Raw genomic sequence first — 19,476 nt, 5'->3', positions numbered from 1 at the left:
ACATGGTAACGTTACTCCGGTTACACCAGACAGGTGCAACACTGCAGTAGTCCTTCACTTATTGACGGCAATGACTGTCGGTCGGCCCACCACTTTGGTTGAGACTGAACTATCTCAACAACTATCGGATGGATTGTCATAAAATATTGTACACACATTCGTGTTCCCCAGAGGATGAATCATACAAAAAAACAGCAAAAGTACTGACATTCCCCTCAGCTGAACTTTGTGCTTAGTGCTAATTAGCAAATGATAGCATGGTTACCAGTTCTGGGTAAGATCATCCAAATAGAGTTATGTTATCCTGTTGCTATTCAGGGATTCTGAACAGTTTGTTTTTTGCAAAACCTCTTTATGACTGTGATACGAAAAGCATCCGTGTTTGAACACTACAATGTGACGTCGTGTAGGGCTTCTTTAGCTTCTGTCAGGCTGCTATCTCTAAACCCACATTGATTGTTTATTGCCTAATCAAAGTGGAAGCACAGATATCAGCCTGACTGAAGAGTGTCAGTGTCTCTCTCTTTCCCTATATACAACATTCATTAAACCAGGAAGTAAGGCGACACGCAACATCCAACCCATGACAGGACAACAACATCAAATCACAGCAGCGACTATAGATACAGAAAAGAATACATTACATGCAGTGCATTGACATGACAGAATTTTGGTCAGGTTGGCTAAAAACATCTGTGATCTGTGAACAGGGCTGAGGCTGAGCACGAAGTGTGGCTTCTCGCCGCTTACATTTACACTGGACTTTCAGCCAAAAGCAACAGGATACACAGTTTAAAATGTCTGTCATGCAGCTGAGTGTTTCAACCTGCCCATCCCTCACACGACAAATGAGATGGGATCAGTGTCGAGTATGAACGATGATGCACCTTTAATCCGTCTGTGTGTTCCCTGAGGAATCAGCAGCAGACCCCTGCAGGGCATCTCAACGTGTGGAAGCAAAGGCATACTGTAACTCCCAGATCATCACTTCAAACAACAGCAACATCACTGAAAAACGCTTCCAGAGGGTCAACTATTTATAATTGAGATGTGATTTCATCAAGTGCTTGTCAGACAGTGGTGGGTGCTTCGTTCTCAACAGCCACCACTGAGGTTTCTTCCTCACACGTTTCTATAAACGAGGAGGCAGAGAGACGTCTCGCTCTTCTCTGTTCACTTTCACTCTCCCCTGCAAGGTGAGCCTTTTACTTGCTTTTCTGTCTCTCTCACACGTGTTTACAGATCTTACATTCTTTGTGCTGCTATGTTTTTTTGTAATTTGAGTTGAAGGTTTCAAGGTCTAACCATCTATTCCTGATTGAATCAAATGTTTCACAGTAGAAGCCTCAGAACAAAATGCCAACAGAAGATAATTAAATAAAGACATTAACATTAAAAGACATTGAAAGCAATCAGTGGTGGAACGTAACCGTAAATTCAATCGAGTAGTGTACTTAAGTACATATTGAGGTACTTGAACTTTACTCGAGTATTTCCATTTCATACTTCTACTCCACTACATCTCAGAGGGAAATACTGTACTTTTTACTCCAATACACTTATTTGACAGTACTAGTTACTTTATCTGAACACGTCATATGTTTGTATGATGTGATGCAGTACTATTGCAGTATTTAAAGTATCTAAACGTGTCTCCATATTGAAGAACTGTACAACATTAGAGTTACAAAGACAGAATGTTCTAATATTCTATAACACTTTTGAAGGAGCCATTCCGGATAATGAGTACTTTTATTTTTGATACTTTAAGTACATTTAAAGTATCAAAATACTAGTATTTTTATTTAAATCATATTTTGAATTCAGGACTTTTACTCATGTAATGGAATATTTATGTTTCAATATTTCTACTTTTCCTTAAGTAAAGGAATAGATTACTTCCTCCACCACTGAAAGCAGTACACTCATTTACAGCCTTCACAGCTTTCTTATAAGTGCAAGATTTAATGGTCTCTAAGTAAGTTGTTTGTGTTTCACTTTTGATGCAATTTTGCTTCAATTAGAGGAAAAAGTCGCTTGTTCTACTTCAGAGAAATAAATAAGTTCATCAAAATATCCTATCCTATCAAAGATAATATTTCAGAACTTGTTTGTGCTCCTTTGCTGTCGTTATATTCTTGCTCGTTGCTTGTTTTTTCTGTTCTATTTTGAATGATGACACAAAATGCTCCACACGTTTCATGTTGCTGCCACAATCCCCTTAAATCCCACTGACTCTTATTTCACTTTTCATCACGGGAGCTCACTGGTCAGAGTTGCCCTCTGCCACTTGGAATTCAAACCTCCGGGCGATGCCACATAAACAGCTTGTAACAGTGAGTGACAGACAAGGAGCCATGTCTGCCCGTCACATTGTGGCCAAAGGAGGGAAGGGGGGGGGGGGGGGGGTTAATTTTAACTTTGGCGCGTCCAAGTGTCCAGCACCTGTGCTGCGACTGTTTGCATGTCTTAGCCAAGGGTCAACGAGGAGCGACATGATCACAGAGTGCCATGCGGGGTTGTAGGAATTCAAACCAGGTCTTATAAGCGGACTGTGGACCAGATGAAATGTTGTTATCACGGGGAGCGACAGACAGACAGTTGGGTTTTGAGGCTGCAGCTGCACTTCATCCCAGTGCATGAACTGGGATGACAGTCTTTAGTGGTGCACCTGATTATCAAGTTTTGGATTAAATTCAACTAGCATCCAATACAGTATGAATATATATATATATATATATATATATACAGTGTAGGTATAAGTACAAGTAATGGCAATAGTGAGACACTCTATACAGAGATAAGGGTATGATATGGATATACTGTATACACTATAGATCAGATATGGACAGTAGTATAAATGTACTATGACTGTGATGCAGGAAGTATGAGATTGTTACACCATGTTGACTTAAGACAGTGGATATAAAATATTACTGTACTACATCAATTAATTGTTCCCCATGTATTATCATATTTTGTACCCTCTGGCTTTGTAATATCTGAGTGTCTATATGTGTATAAGAGAGATTAAAAGTGGGGGTAAAGTGTTCAAAAACGACTTGAACAATAAAGCTGTTGTGTATTAGAGAGGAGAATTGAGACGACACTCCAGACGCTGGTTGTTGAGGATTGATTTCCTCGTCACTATGTGGGATTAAAGGTTCTCTGACGGGAAACAGATGGTACACAACTTAACAAAAAGACCTTTTATAGTCAGGGAAGCCAGCGATTCAGTTCGTACTCTTACTTGAAATGTCTTATTTTCTATATTTTGATTCAAAACATCTCACCAAAACTCGCCACACATCCCTCAGCCTTGAATATACACTGACGTAACGTCCCTATTGGAAGAAATGACTAAAAATGATTCTAACTCTCTAACAGGAAACATGTCAGTGAGATGAGACAGACTATAACTTTAGTAACTAAGTGTATTTGTGTTTTGGCCGAGGCTGAGTGGGCCCTGGTGTCCCGGGTGGAATCTGTCTCTGTGATAGGAGGCGTAACGTGGCTTTTAGTCTGATAAAAATAGTGCAGCACAGACCCTATGGACACCAACGCCAAGCTAAAAGACAGCTGTGTGTTTGACACACAAAAGACATTTCTAAAGCTGTGAAAAGTCAACGGGTCTTTTGTTTCAATGAAGTAATTAACCCAAAAAGGAAAAGTCAGTGTGAGAGGATCCTGACAATTTTTCTCATTTCACTTGTTTATTTACAGGAACAAACCCCATCGATATATTTCTGTAAATGTGTTACTGGTGTTCGAAGAAAAACAGCTTGAAACAGTTTTTCCTATCAGAAAACCACAAAGGAGGTACTGAAAAGCATGAAGACATAAAGAATGGCCCCTTACCACATATGAGTATGGAATAGATTCGTGCATGGCGGTATTAAAGTGGACAACCAAAGTCATTTTGTCACATAAGTGCGCAGGAAGTTCTTAATTCTTTGATTACCAGGAACCAAATCTGAGATGTTAGCTGGTAAATTGGCACTTTGTTTGGGAATATGCGAATATGTGTCACTAATAAACAATACAAACTGATCCTCATGGATGTTGATCCGGTAATAAACAAAGCAAAGTCTCTTTCCGCAACAGGATAACACTTCTGTGCTGCCCCACTGATGTAAACTCTAAGTAGGGATCCATCGAGGGAAACCTGTGATGCAGGTTATAAATACTTAAAGCAGAGCTTTCTCTCCTACATTTCAGTAGCAAATATTGCACTTTTCACTCCACTAGATTTATCTGACTACATTACTTTGCAGATTGAGATAATTAATACAAAATGTAAATCGACTAAATTATGATATATTGTTCTAGGCTAGGCTGCCTTGCAGTATATACACTAAGTAGTTAAAAGTAGCTCCATCTTTACTGGCTGCAACATTAAAGTGATGAACACATTAATTCATCAATAATTATAACCCAGTAATAATACGATTCTGAAATGGGCCATTCTGCATAATGAGAAGACTACTTCTACTTTTGATATTTTAAATATAATTTGATGTCAACACTTTTACTGATCTGCTTCAGTAAAATGTTGAATGCAGTACTTTTACTTGTAACAGAGTGTTTTTACAAACAGATCTAAGTAGCGTACTTCTTCCACTAGCGCTGCATATTCCTAAAGTAGGGCATTTGTGTTTAATCAGTTACACAGAGAGGGGAGGAGAACGGGGGCCGTCAGGCATATTAATCCAGCTACGTACCTGTGCGACAGGTGTTACAGCGAGAACAATACTGCACCAGATACTCCATCACACCCTCAGAGGAAAGTTGACCCTGCCTTTGCCCCATAGCTTCGCCTCCCGGACATCAACACTTCACGACACACAAACTCTCGCGCGATTAGGGCGTAGCGAATGTAGCATCGCGAGCTAACTGTGTCTCTCGATCGTTAGAGCGTGATGCCGCCAAAAACTTCCATTCAGCACATTTGAAAAACACATAGAAGCATCCGCAGATACATATAATGGCGCATGTCGCGGCAGTCCAGGCGCCTACCCTCTTCTAAGGGCGCAGTGCGTCTGTTTTGGTGGCCTAGTTGGCAACGATCCCGCTGCTAACAAGCTAGGTTGCTAACATCCGCTTACACTCGTAACGTTACAGTGAAACCACGGAGTAGAACCAGGAAGGAGGACCAGACGAGCAGCCTCCACGGTTAGCTACTCTAACATTTATTCATAAACACGAGCCTTGACCAGTCTTGTGAAAACGGGGAAAAGGTAATTGTAACTTAATTTTGTAGCTAAGTTGACAGTTGACGTCAGGAGCGTCCACTGCTTCGCTAATGGTAACGTTAAGCATGTTAACGGTGGCCCGTATCGATAGCTCTAGTCAATGATATTGGACTTCAGTGTTGATTACAGTGCCGTGTGCCCCCGCAGCTGCACGTTTGGCAAAGCTAGCTTCATGTATTTTACATTGTTTTGTTTGTTGTTAGTTATATTTGCTGTTGATGTGGTGGACAGGTAATCTTATACGACGTCGTAGCCTTAAATGGTGATTATTAACGCAGTTAACTAACGTGAGCTAAACATACAACCAAAAGGATCGATTAACCATTAAACCCAGGGGCTTGTGTTCGTGACTTGTATATCCAGTCGCGGAAGAAGTATTCAGATATTTTTATTACATCAAAAGTAGCAATACTATACTGTAAGAAATACTCTGTTACAAGTAACGTGACGTTAAAAGGCACGCCTTCATAATCGTACTCCAATTGAAGTACAAAAAGCATCAAAATATATTTAAAGTAAAAGTACTCATTGTTCGTAATGGATATTTCAGCAACATATATATTATCGTTTTCTGACTAGATTATAATTATTGATGTATTTAAGTACATTACTTCAATATTTTAGCTGGTAGATGAGGGTTTTTAATATACTACAGGGTAGCTTAATCCATAATAATACACCATCATTTATTAATTTGTATTAATGATTAGAATCTGCAAAGTAGTTAGTCCCCTTTGTTTTGAAATGCGTGCTGTGGAGTCAGGCACAATGTTGGCTTCCAAAATGTGTAAAGTGCCATGAAATGCAACTACTCAAGTAAATTACCAGCAGCTCAACATTGTAATCAAATGCAGCACTTGAGTAATTGTACTTAGTTATAGTTACATTCCACCACTGGTAGTACATCTCCAATAGTATTAAACAGCTGTCTGATATTATTTCTTGGCTGCTACGTTTTATGATATAATTTACAAGGATCAAGATGGAAATACTACATTGTTTGCAGATTTTAAAGAGCTTGACCTTAACTTTAGTGAATTACACCATTATTAAAAACAATCACTTAAACTAGACTTTATTTGCTTTTGACTGGAGCAACTCCAACCCTGTCTTTGACTACTGCCCTGGGCCTTTCCAGTTCACAAGTTTCACAGATATTTCCTCCACAATTATATATATATATATTATGTGTCCGTCTTTGGTTGGATGGTGCATACCCTTCTTTTAACATCAACCCACACAACCAGTCCAGCTACTTCTCAGCTTTTTTTTAAAGCATACATTATTTGATAGATAATACGAGTTGGAGCTACAGAAACAAGAAAGTAAAGTGTTGCATATTTAAAATGATGCTTTATTCTAATAGATGATAACCGGACTTAAAGCAGTACAGACTGTCAAAGATCTTTGCCAGTGATGAAATGGAAAAACCTGAAATTCTTCATGCTGCCTTTTACGTCTATTTTTTGTTTTGATGTCAAGGGGAGAGCTGTGCTTTGTGCGCAAACCGTAGATAATGCGGTGAAAGTCAACTCACTCATGCACCTCCTTGTAATTATCATTCAGAGCGCCTAGCATGAGGTCTGCAGGGAAGAAACGATTCAGAGAGGATGCTATGAATATAAACTGTTAAAAAGACCTAATTGTCACCCATATTGCTTTGGCTATCATAAGGTCCCTCTGTGTGCTTTTAGGCTACTATCTTAGTTTTCACAGCTCTTGCATATTAAACTTGCTCGTTGAAACCTGCTTGTTGAGAATTTCAGCCATACAACTCACAACTATGACTTTACATTTGAAATGATTAGCATGAATGTTGTTTCTTGATGCGAGAGAGGGGTTTCCCTTATTTAACATGGGACTTAAGTGATTGAGGTAGCCTACCTAACAAGCAGGGCATGCAAAGCGGTACCTTAATTATGTGTATTGAACGTTTGAGGTTCAGCAGAAGAGCAATGAGGGCCTTTGGTGGTCAATAGTACCCTTGAGTGGCCTGCTTCAGATTTCTAGAGGCAGGGGAAACCTTGTAGCAACCGTTCTTTTACACGTAGCCACTGTTGTCTCTTCATACATAGAAAAAAAGCCATAGCATTCAATGCATTTCATTGGGCTCTCAAAGGGAATCTTGAATAAGACGCAAGCGCTTCAGACTTTGATTTAACCAATGGAATAGCAGATTGACGTCATTAGTACGCTGCCTTTTTTTTTAGCACTAAGGAGTCCCTGTTGTAGTAAAAGCAGCACTACCTGCTCCAGACCAGGGCCGCTGCTGTGCAAGAGACTCTGATCTCCGTTTTGTAGAAAAGATGCATGAAGAGAAAACATATTTTAGGTAATTTGGAACATCTTGGCAAATAGGCATCAAGATAGACACATGCTGCAATTCTTTTTAGTATTTATATTTTTCTCCTTGCTAGAAACTAGCGTATATATATATATATGCATTTTTTTCTTAACGTATGTACACATAAAGAATATTTTTTTTCTTTATCTCAAGGGTTGGGATGAAATAAGTGATGCCATGTTGCACATGGGGTTGTCATTTTCGGTTAGTGTTGATTCAATAGTTTGGTAAGGGGTCAATGTCACTTAACTGAAGCACTGTTTGTTTACTACAAAGTTACGGCTGGGCCATCAACGGAAAACATCCAGTGTTTGTTCTTCTTTTGTGGTGACAAAACAAACAAGAAACATCGTACTTCACGGATCTAAGTTTTAAAACTTTATAACCACATCTTGAATCTTTTTATGCCTTTTATTACATCGCAGTAGTAGCGAGACGATGATAAACGAGGGAGGGAGATTACTGAAAGTCTGGCCAGATTGTATCCAGAGATGTTGTGGTTCAGCGTCTTAACCCCTTAGCCCCCAACGAAGGACTGTATATATATTTGTAAGTATCACACGCAGCGCAAGCTCCTCACCATAGCCTTACTTCAATACAGTTACCCACAGAGCTGATTGTTGGTCGTAGGCTGTATCCTGTCATTGGAAGGGTCGTGCTTTTGTACAGCTGCACTGTTCAGGATGATTTGTTCTTGACGTTGAGCCACACCTCCCTTCTTTTCAGCAGCAGCCTTCACATCGTGCTGCACAGAAGCTCAACCTGTTTCACATCGCTCATACTTGCTCTGATGTCATGCACACGCGCCACACGAGATCGAGGCGGCCCAGGTTTTACTAGGGCCAAAATATAGTTGTAATGTTGTCTGCAAACTACAAGTATCTTACATATAGAACAGGATGTCTATTTCTGTAACTTCCTGTATGTTCTTAGAACCCCCCCGGATTTGTTTGAATTCTTTTTTTCTTTTTCTTTGAAGGGCATAATTGCTTAACGTTGTATCGGTTTCATTCCCCTTGTGAACATTAAGTAAAACCAATCAAATTAAGTTGTTTTCTTGTTTTGTTTTTAAGGAAAAGAACAGTTGGACTGGTCTGAGTGCAAAGATGTCGAAGGCTCCGGATTCCCCAGCTCGGTCCCGCTCCAGATCGAGGTCCAAATCCAGGTCTTACTCCAGGTCTCACTCTCGGAGCCGCTCCCGCTCAAGATCCAGAAAACGTCGCTATAGGTAAATCCAGTTTTTGAGTTTCTGACATTAACCTACACCATTGTCTTTTTTTAAGTGTATGTGGTTAATATTCAGCAGCGTTCCACTCATATTTAAAACGTAGTTTGGAAACAACATTTTGCACAGTGATGACAGCTACTATTACAGTTTTGTTACATGAATGTAATTAACTACTGTTAGTATTTATATACTTTTACTTAGTGAAAGTGGGGGCTATTTTTGGGGGTTTGAATTGATATTACAAATGGGTGTCTTCATAGATTGTATGATATGCAGGATGTGGTTCAGAATCAACAACACAAACATCAGCTGTAGTGCACTGGTGTAAAAATATCTGGCTCTGTTTGTAGGAGAGTACAGAGCAATAAGGAAACAGCCTGCTCAAGTTTCAGTTGTGTGTTTACTCACCATTTATTTCTTCATGACACTGAAGTGAAATCACTTCTGTGACACAGCACTCCTGTGCTGTTTGCAACAAATAGAACAAAACAGATGACATGTCTGGTTCTGCTGCATAAATTTTAATTCTTTATTTAAAACTGTCCACCATGAGTCCGACCATGTCTATATGTCCATCAAGGACGTACCAGATACACACTTGATATTGTGAACTAGAAGTTATTTCCTTATTGCTCTTCTCTTACCAGGCCTCACTCGTTCGATGTTTGCGCTTAATTTGCATAAATGTGTTTCCTGTGTGAGAGAAAAGGCCGTCAGAGCCTCAAGCTGTTTGCATCGGCTACACTGCAGGTCAATGATTGTCAAACGGAAAAAGGAGTGAAAAAAGCAAGTGCTCTTGGCCTTGTTGTTCCTCCCTCCCCCTCCACTGCCTCCTCCCTCTGTGGATTAGAGCAGGTTGCGTCCTGGGTGTCTAACACATAAATTAAAGCCACACAGACCGTCCTGCTTGTGGGACGACACTGTCTTTTGTCCAGGACTGCTCTGCTCCGATGAAAAGGTACAAGGGTTAAATATGTAGCTGGCATGTAGTTGTAAACGTAATGTTTTTGTCTGTGGCTTTACAAGCCATCGTGACAGGTGTGGTGTTAATATTGTGTCAGTCACATTTCTCATATCCCTGAATTTACAATTTACATTACGTCTGTCATCATGTGTTTTGTCTTCCAGTTTAAATTCCTCTGTTGTATTGTTCCCACTTTAGAGTTATGCTAAAAGCGGTTTCAGAAATGATTCTTGGCACAGGAGACCGTTGTGTGATATTGTGTATGTAAGTTAAGTTTTTGTTTACATTTGTGCCTCTTGGAGGGAATGACTGGGACGGTGCTCATTGGAGCTACTTCCCAGCCGTCACTGAGCTTACATCGCCCCCTGTTGACAGTGGGCAGTAGTAGGCCTCTGTCTCCTGTCAAGGTTACCCAGTACACAGCTTCGGGACCTCCAGGGGCCATTGTGTACACCTGGGGGTCTATAAAACAGGAGGAATCTCAGATAAATGAGTTTTGAGAAGTTGTCATAGTATAAGTGTTATCGGCCTTATCTTTTAACACCGTCTCTTGTAAATGCACACTATATTATAGGGCTGCAATATTTATAATTTTCCAATAAGCTTCTGATTATTTTTCTGGATTTGTGAAAAAATTGAATGAGTTGTCAAACCCGAAAGAGACGTCCTCAAATTGCTTAATTTATCCAAGCAACAGTTAAAACACAGAGGTGTTACATCTTTATTAATATGGAAGACAAAGAAGACAAATAAATGCTTACGTTTGAAACGTTGGAATCAGTGAATGTCTGACATTTTTGCTTAATGACAAACAATTAATCGATCATTTAAGTAGTTGCCTGATGAATGTTCTGTCGATAGACTAATCACATTATTTATTTCAGGTTTAATAACAAGAAAGAAACTGGACAATAAATCTTCTAAATCACATTTATTTTTTGAATTTTTGCATAAATAAATCCTTTGGGATCATGTCAGCTTGGTGTGGATGGTAGTAGAATGATTTAAACCATGCACTCATGTTCCGTTTGAATACTGTTGTACAGCTACACTCCTTTTTGTCATTTACAGCTGGCTCTGAATTAGGCAATTGCATTTTATTTTCAAAAGACAAAGAAAAAGTCCAGAAGGCTTTTTGGTAGGGAACACAGAAGTAAAAAAAAAAAAGAAGGTCCAAGGCCCTCTTCTGGTAAAAAGTTAAGAAGCCTTTCATCAGATGGCTATTTCATGGTGAACTTCTAAAAACAAACATAGACAACGTTCGTACACGTTCAGATAGAGCTGGGTTATTAAACACGCTTGGCGGCACAAACAACCTTCTCCAGGGTGCAGCCCTCAGCACACATACAAGACGATCGCAAACACCTGAGCAAGAAGCCAATAAACCCTCGGGTGACAATACGAAGTATAACCACCGGGTGGATCACATGCCTCAGAGCAGCTAAGATCACTTTCAAGAGGGCCGGTTCACTACAGGCTACATCCTGAAGGAGGCTGTTTGTGCCACCATGTGTAGGTTGTAACCTAGCATGTTAACATGTACATGTATGTATTTAGAATTCCACCATGAAATCTGTTTTAAAGGCTTTTAAACTTTTTATATTTTCTTGTGTAATTTCTGTGTAACAGTTTTGGCTCGGTGGCAGCTTGACGGTGGAGACAGCAGTTTGACAAAATAAGATCCTCAACGTAACATTTAAAGTCTTTTGTGCTTTTGTGGAGAAGCTTCGTTTTACAGATCTGTTGATTAAATCAACCAATCGATTAGTCGAGAAAATCGTATGTATGAGTATCGAGTGTTAGTCGATTAAGGATTTCTTTGGTCAGGAACCCCTTGTTGCTGTCATGTGATCAGAGTATGGAGTTTCTATCAGGTGAAAGGCGGCTGTATATGGAGCATCCCAGTCGATGCCGTAAGTAGGATTCTGGCTACAGTCTGTTGCTTAAATGTGCGGACTGCGTGGCTTTTGACTTGCAAGGTTGATATTTGTGTTCGGCTACAACACATGCTATTCCCCGAATAACATACATTTTCTTCTGTCTTTCTCTCCCTCTTCCAGCTCCAGGTCTCGTTCCCGCTCTCGCTCACACTCTCCGTCCTACAGAAACTATCCTTCCAGGGACTATCAGAACAACAGAGGAGGGTTCCGAGGCTACAACCGAGGCTTCCGGAGGCCCTACCACTACCGTGCCAGAAACCGAGGCTATTACCCACGCAGCCATTACCAGAACAGGGGAGGAGGTGGCTACGGCTATAAGTCCAACTGGCAGGGCGGTGTTGGCGGTGGCGGCGGTGGTGGTGGTGGTGGTGGTGGTGGCGGCGGCGGCGGTGGTGGCGGTGGAGGCTGGCACGATCGCCACCATGACCAGGACCACCATGCGCACAGCCCCAGGAGGGGCCGCTCACGCTCCCGCACGCCCAAGAAGCGCTCGGGCAGCCGGAGCCGCTCCCACTACTCCGACCGCTCGTCCTCGCGGGGATCTCGGCGCTCCAAGCACTCCAGCTACTCCTCGCGGTCCCGGTCCTCGTCGCCGCATCATCGCAGCAGCAAGGGCAAGCCCGGCTCCAAGGATGCTAAGGACAAGCTAGAAAGTCAGGGAGAGAAATCGGGTCTGGCAGCAGACGGCAGTGCCATCGAGAAGGCATCCGGAGGTAAATGGATTGACTATGATGCCAGTCCTAAACGAATCAGCCCAGACATTAAGAAAGAAGGTGGCCCCACTGGTCCTGACAGCAAAGCTCCCGCGACTGGCGGTCCTATGTGGAAAACCATCGGCACCGTGTCCCCTCCAGCAAAGAGCCCCACGAAGTCCGGACAAACGGCCTCCTTCAGTGGCTTTGGGTTCTTCTCGAAGGAAGAGGCCAAATGTGAAGATAAGACTGTGATCTCTGCTGCCTTCAAAAAGTAGGTCTAGTCCGTTTGTAGTTATTTGAATGTAGTTACATGGTGTTCTTTTCTATTCTTACCTTATCTTTCTTTCAAACACATCTAGCCTTTTTTTTCAAAGTTCCCTGGAGGAATACAGGTTAAAAAGGAAAACGTAAAACTCCAGATTTTAAGTGCATTGAGAATGTAGCCGGCCGTTGATGAAGTTGTGTGAAATCCCACTTACTTAGGACGGTGGTGGTTACGTGAGTATGCTTATCTCAATGTGAGTCCTACAACGAGCGTCGCAGGTACTAAAGCTCAGTCTGGTTTTCTGTTTCAGGTTCTTGGCCGAGAACAAAAACAAAAAGCAGGCTGCTGAAAAGGAGAACGGTCGCGATAAAGAGCAGAGCACCACAGACCGTGAGCTAGAGAAAGGAGGCAAGTCTGGAGACCTTTTCAACATCTCGTCCACTTCTTTAAGCGACTCCAAGGAGGACAAGACCCTGCCTTTCTTCGACGCCGGAGAAGAGGAGTTCCTCAAGTCGCACGGGCTGAAAGAGAGGGACATTGATGAGGACGGGGAGGTCAAAACCACCCTCACCGCTCGGGACATTTTCGGGAAGTGGGGGGACGAGCCGAGCTATTCCACGTCCTACCCGTCGGTTAAGGAGAAGAGCCGCAGAGATGCTGAAGAGGCAGAGCCCCTTGAACACATGGAGGAGGAGTTCTACCGAGGCCGCAAGCACAGCTCCAAGAAGGAGGAGAAGTCCAAGAAGAAGGAGAAGAAAGACAAGGAGAAGTCCAGAAGGAGTCTGTCCCCTCCCGCAACTTCCAGAGAGAAGGAGCGCCCGCTGTTTCCCGGAGCTTTCCCTCGGCGCGAGGAGTCACCTGTGCGACACCTGTCTGCGTCAAGAGACGACTTTGAACACAAAATCGGTTCTGTAGGTGAAATGCCCAGGTATTTATAACCGTTCATGCAATATTAGCATATTGGCCGGAACATAAGACCTCTCCTTTTCCAACAAACAGAGGGGACAATTTCAACAGATACTCGTCTTTGTTTTTGCCCCCATTTGTCTCATACAAGGGAAACGTGACACACTCCAAATATAATAGAATGTAAATCCCACATGTGAAGAGCTTTTACATGAATCACATCCTCCCATAGTGGTCGGGATGATTTTCTCCGGCTTTAATCTGAGTTTGCCCTCGTGACCTTGTGTTGCTCTGGTAATTCTTGGCTTTACAGATGATTCAATTCAAGTTTTGAATGTGGAAATTACAATTTTCATACTAAAACAGGTGTTTGGGGAAAGCCACTCTGTATGTTCGAACTACGGCCGACTCATCCTGTATTTGGGCCGATACGGTAGATGTTTTTACGTCTCAATGTTCCTCTTCTGTTCCCTCAGCTCCTCCCTGTCTAAAGAGCGCCTCGTGCCCCGAGAGCTGCAGAATCCCACGAAGAAAGATCCGGAGTTCCGTTCCATTTTCCAGCACGTTCAGTCACCACAGCTCCGTCGCAGCCCCTCTGAGCTGTTTGCTCAGCACATAGTCTCAATCGTGCACTACATCAAAGGTAAAGTGGGATCTGTGCTGGCTTGTGTCCCTGCAGACTCGAGATGACAAGATGACGGGAGTTTGGACAGTCGATGAGATCCACCGGACATTTCGTTACTTGATTATATGTTATATGTTCAATCGCTGCTGTATCTTGGAATAACAGTTTGTTGTTCTTTATTCGCAGCGCAACACTTCCAATCGTCAGACATGACTTTAAGTGAGCGGTTTGCCATGTACCAAAGAAAAGCTGCAGAGGTAGAAATGATGAAGCCAAGGAAGAGCCCAGAAATCCACAGGTACCTCAACGTCCAACTATCCGATCTGAGGTGATTTCAGCTTCTAAAAATGCTAATCTGTTATTGACATCAGCGGTTTCTCCTCTTCTCCCAGGAGAATCGATGTTTCCCCCAGTGCTTTTAAGAGGCACTCTCACCTGTTTGAGGATATGGAGGAGACCAGCTACAAGGTGACCTGCCATTTTGAAATTTGACGTATTTGGAACAAGCAAAATTTTGAGACGACCCAAAAGCAGCAGTGTTCAGCTTTGTGCTTTTCTTTCAAAGGATGCATATTTCTAAATCAAAAGAGCCCAATTGTGTTTTGTAAGTGCCGAGCAAGCCCCCCCAGCCTATGAGATATGGTTATTGATTGGGTATGCCCGAGCAAAGGCTAAAAGGAAGTGAATTAAGATCCCGAGTCCAAGCCTCTCAAGGGACGCTTATCAGTGCCTTTACCTTGTAAGTATTCTTCTTGAAAGAAAAAAAATCAAGCTACAAAAAAACCCTGTAAAATTGAATTTGTTTTCTTGAGCTACATGCATGCTGCTGGTTTCCACCAATGCTTTTATATTATATTGTGAAAAGTCATTTCTTAGGAATATTTAGTATTACTCTGTGTCTTAACCACTAGAGGGAACACAATACTTCATGCATGTTCACCTTTACTTGTAATGCAGTCATTTCATTTCAGTTTTGTAGCATTTCTGAATCTGTCCTCAAGTCTTACAAACAGCTGTTTTCTTGGCTAATAAACACGCATTCCTGCAGGATCCAAGTAAAAAGTTCAAAGGCGACGTGATGGACCTTCGCCTGGATATTGAAAGGCGTAAGAGGTTTGCCGGGAAGGACTCCAAGCGCGAGGGAGGCAGGAGCCCCGGAGGCTCCCGAGGAGCGAGCAGAGAGAAGTCCTCTGAGAAATCTGGGAAACACCACAAGAAATCCAAGTAGGTTCAGACTGTTCCCCCTACAGAGTCCTTCACATCAGCAACAAGGCCACAGGGCACACAATGGTTGGAGAAGTGGTTACTATTGTTGCTATGTTGGGGGATTTACAGCAGCAGAGCAGGATAAACTATTCCCTTCTTCTTTTTTTCGCCCACACTCATAATTCAATTTGAACACCGTACCACGAATATGTAGGCACAGTCTGCTTTGTTCTCATCCAGTTCTACAGTACATTTCTTAACTAGCCCAAAATAGTCAGGCGCTATGATTTGAGACAACTGCCATTGCTTTCCTCTAACTACCTCAGAATTATAGCCTTCTCTGTGTTTTGAGAAAAGGGAAAACTGTATAAATCGAGTCATTAATCAGAAGTAAGAAATGTGTAAAATATATCTGTTTTAAGATGAAAAGAGCTTTAGAGTGTTTAGAGAATGGAATGAGCAAATAATAGACTTAAGATTGTGCAAATGTTAAAGCTTAATATGAAGCAGCAGGAAAAGTTGAATAAGCATTCATTTAATATCAAACATCCGGCACTTTAAAAAAATATCGAATTACTGCTTGAGGCTGTTTTTTCTCTCTTTTCCTTAAAACTTTGGCTGCATGTGTTCACATTGCAGCTTTGGTTAAATATTAGGGGAGGGGCTTGTGCAAAAATGTAATGCACATCTTTCTTAACTGAAACTGTAGGCGGTTGTGTTTTGTTGTGGAGGAATATGTGAAAACGTGAGTCATGTCAACCACTCTCCAAACCTTCCACAACCTGCTCATCTTACCTTCAAACTGTTCTGACACATTCTTTTCTTTAAATGAGACTCGCATCCAACCTTGACGTTCTGTGCTCGCAGGAAGGGTAAGAAGAAGCGTGAGCGCTCTCCGTCCTCCTCGTCCTCCTCCTCCTCTCCGTCCCCCTACCCTCCGCCTTACAGGGGCAAGGAGTTCATGGGAGGAGAAGGGATGGAGCACTCGGAGGAGGGCTACGGTCGCTACCCTCCACGCGACTACAGCGGGCCCGGAGACAGAGGCCACTATGAAGGCCACAGCGCGGAGAGAGGCCGAGGCCGTGGATTTGTAAGTTCCTGTCTTTGTTGGTCTCTCCTGCTGCATTGCTGTTCTTTTGTCACTGACGTACTGACATCTCATCTTCTTGCAATTCTTTGTCCTAATGGCGTCACAGTAGACTACGCTTCTCTGCTCTGTTCCTTCCTCCTAATGCTAAGGAACATAATGTGGATGATGATGATGATGATAATGATGATGACACTCTCTCATACATATTCCATGCACTACCTGATTTTTATTAAGGTAAAGTGGCGTAAATCAGTGGAACTTCACCTCATCACTAAAACAAATGCCTGATTTCCATCAGTATGGCTTTTTATCTGTGTGTTCTGTCGTTCTCATCGTCCCTGGGTCGATTTCTTTTACTTATTTTTACTCTGACTTGGACCAAAAATATCAAATATTAATAATAATAAAATATTCGTCCATCTTATTGTAGAAAATGTGTCTGTCCCTTGACTGCAAGTTTGAATCCACCTTGTTGTTTTGATTTCAGTTCCCCAGAGTCAGAGGGAGAGGGTGGAGCAGGGGAAATTATCCAGGCAACAACAACAACAACAACAGCAGCAGCAGCAATGGAAACCCTGCAAATGTAAATCCCGCAGTGCGCCCTCCTGAGGAGGAATGGGACCCTGAATACACTCCCAAGAGCAGGAAGTATTACCTGGTGAGCCTTTGGAGCTGCTAATTGATTTAGTGGCATGACAAGGCTCTCACGACGTGGCCCTTTTTCACAGACATTGTGGCATGTCAGAGTAGAAATAATGTCATTAATTGGTAGAATGAATAATGGCTAAATTTAGTTAGGCTGCTGTACACGCTGCAGTTTTGGGGTTGAGTCGAGTCTTGGGGGAGGCGGGGCTAGACCAGCCCGCCGGTTTTAATATTCCTGCTGTGTAAAGGACATCTGAGTTGACCTTTTTAACGTTGCCTGTGTGCCCTTCCAGCATGATGACCGTGATGGCGAGAAAACCTGGGTGGACAGCCGCGGAAGAGGCCGCGGTTCCTTCCCGCCCCGCCGGGGGCGCTTCGTCTACCGCAAGGGGGGCAGCAGCCCGAAGTGGACCCACGACATGTTCCAGGGAGGACAGGAGGGGGAGCTGGGAGACGACTCCGCGGAAGTAGAGCGTAAAGACACCAAGGGCCCAGGAGACGCCTCCGCCCAGAAGCAGTAGAGCAGCTCGCTCCGTCATCTCCTGCATATTCAGCGGCGTAGCGGTCACGGGGTCGTTCTTCTTTATTTTCCCCTCCAGGTCATGTCGTCATTGATAGTTTAAAAAAAAAAAAAAAATGTGTTGAGTGAGTTTGAGCCTTCTCACGGTTTAGGTGAAGAAAGAACTGACTTGAATGAGGAGCAGCACTCTGTTACGTTTTGTATGTGAGGTTAGCTTCGTTTCAGAGTGTTTTTATGTAAAGGTTTTGTTTTTTTTCCGCAGCCGGTTGACTCAATTGTATCGTTTTAAGGGAGAAAATACTGAGGCAACAAAGATCCTTTGAAAATATGACAAAATGCATTTGTGCCTTAGAAATGACATATAGCTAATAATACGTGTGTAATCTGTTGGAGGGTACAGCCCCGGCTACGAGAGGTACAACTCCACCTGTTTCAGTGTAGGAAGGTATTAGATGATTGACACCTTCTCGTTCTTTCTTTCTCTGTTTTTTTGGGGCTGTGATAAATCTTTGATGTTACTGCATGACGCGTTCGATTCATACCTCGCTCCTCGGGACCAATCGGTAGTGGGCTCAGGGCTCACAATCGTCAAATTATCAGACATGAAAACAATTTTGGTTAACCCCCCCCCACCCATCCGAACGATCGATGTTTGTCATTTATATTATCCAGGCTTTTTCATGTAGTGCCACTTCACCTGTATTTCTCATTAGGAAGTGAAGACATTTTTATGTGTGTGTTCCAGTATATTCTCATTGATTGTGGGTGTTTTCTGTTTAAAAGACGTGTAAATTGTAAAGAATTTGGCACCAAAATCCCCTGATTTTTGCTTTAGACAGATGAACATATAGGTTTTCTGCCTCTGTCATATCAATTTAGGTAAGTGGCTACCTCTTGTTTAGATTTTTAATCAAAAAAAAGAATAGTTATTACAAAAAGTTATTAAGTGTATAGAATTATAAGACCTAAATTATTGTAATCTCAACATCCGGGGGAAAGGAGAACATACAAACTGAATACAGTTCATTTTTTTTAAATACAACAGTTGCAGTAAATCCTCTCGCATAAAAAAAAAACAGTTTAGACTCCAGACAGAGAACCTAAACATGAAAAAGTGAAGAGATATTGACAAAACCTTTTGTCAAAGGCATCGATGAAAGTGTGTTTTTAAGAGGAATTGACGTGACCTAGTTTCTCACTGCTGCTTCGTCCCACTTTTGACTGTACATACTGCATGTACTAAACACAACTGTAGGACTTTTTCTTTTTGTTTAATCTGAAGCTGAATACTTTTGTACTGTTCTCAAGAGCTTTGGAGTTCTTTGTCTTTTAATTTTCAATAAATTTTTCTTTGATTCAGGGCAACTCTGAGTGTGATTGTTGAGGTCTACAACTGAACCTTCTGTAGAAGTGTTGGACAGCTCACTGTGTTAAGTGGTTTGTAGTTTACCTCCTGAGTGGCTGGGATCTCACATACTCCACTGCAGTGAAAATATGAATTGCAAAATCATCCAATTATATTCAATATGTTTGAAAGTAGTGAAGCGGTAACTTTTAGCCACAAAGTTGGTTGTACATTTGAGTAAAAGTGACAAAATAACCATAAAGCATCGTAATGATTGCTTTCATTATCAATAAATCTGTCAATTGTGTTTTATGTTTTGTCTATAAAATACCAGCAAGTAGTTCAAAGAAGCCTATTATAATTTTCCAGGATAACATACTGTATATTTCTTTGTGAATAGTGTTGGGAAATTGTGGTATTTCTACTTTAACTTAGGAGGTAAAACAATGTT

General features: G+C 42.0%; 1 protein-coding gene across 1 annotated transcript; it reads left to right on the top strand.

The window, feature by feature from the left end:
• The first annotated feature begins 4,822 nt into the window (after positions 1-4,822).
• Positions 4,823-19,039, top strand: thrap3b (thyroid hormone receptor associated protein 3b). The gene is made up of 12 exons (XM_031874737.1): positions 4,823-5,172; positions 8,670-8,824; positions 11,849-12,087; positions 12,133-12,694; positions 12,999-13,616; positions 14,071-14,237; positions 14,406-14,517; positions 14,612-14,687; positions 15,268-15,443; positions 16,293-16,515; positions 17,003-17,173; positions 17,454-19,039. Exons 2-12 carry the CDS (start codon positions 8,703-8,705, stop codon positions 17,679-17,681), a joined length of 2,694 nt encoding a protein of 897 aa, XP_031730597.1. The 5' UTR covers positions 4,823-5,172; positions 8,670-8,702; the 3' UTR covers positions 17,682-19,039.
• The last annotated feature ends 437 nt before the right edge of the window (positions 19,040-19,476 follow it).

This window comes from Anarrhichthys ocellatus, unplaced genomic scaffold (genome assembly GCF_004355925.1).
Source record: "Anarrhichthys ocellatus isolate YVR2014 unplaced genomic scaffold, GSC_Weel_1.0 scaffold84, whole genome shotgun sequence".
NCBI classification, from domain to species: Eukaryota; Metazoa; Chordata; class Actinopteri; order Perciformes; family Anarhichadidae; genus Anarrhichthys; species Anarrhichthys ocellatus.
Note: the sequence above shows the minus strand (reverse complement) of the source record. Positions and strands in the feature narration are given on the sequence as shown.

Excerpts from the sequence above, each read along its gene's own strand:
- thrap3b (XM_031874737.1), top strand. The coding sequence starts at position 8,703 with ATGTCGAAGGCTCCGGATTCCCCAGCTCGGTCCCGCTCCAGATCGAGG. Across the intron at positions 12,088-12,132 it reads TGGCGGTGGCGGCGGTGGTG|GCTGGCACGATCGCCACCAT; the intron begins GTGGTGGTGGTG and ends GTGGCGGTGGAG. Across the intron at positions 16,516-17,002 it reads GAGGCCGAGGCCGTGGATTT|TTCCCCAGAGTCAGAGGGAG; the intron begins GTAAGTTCCTGT and ends TTTTGATTTCAG.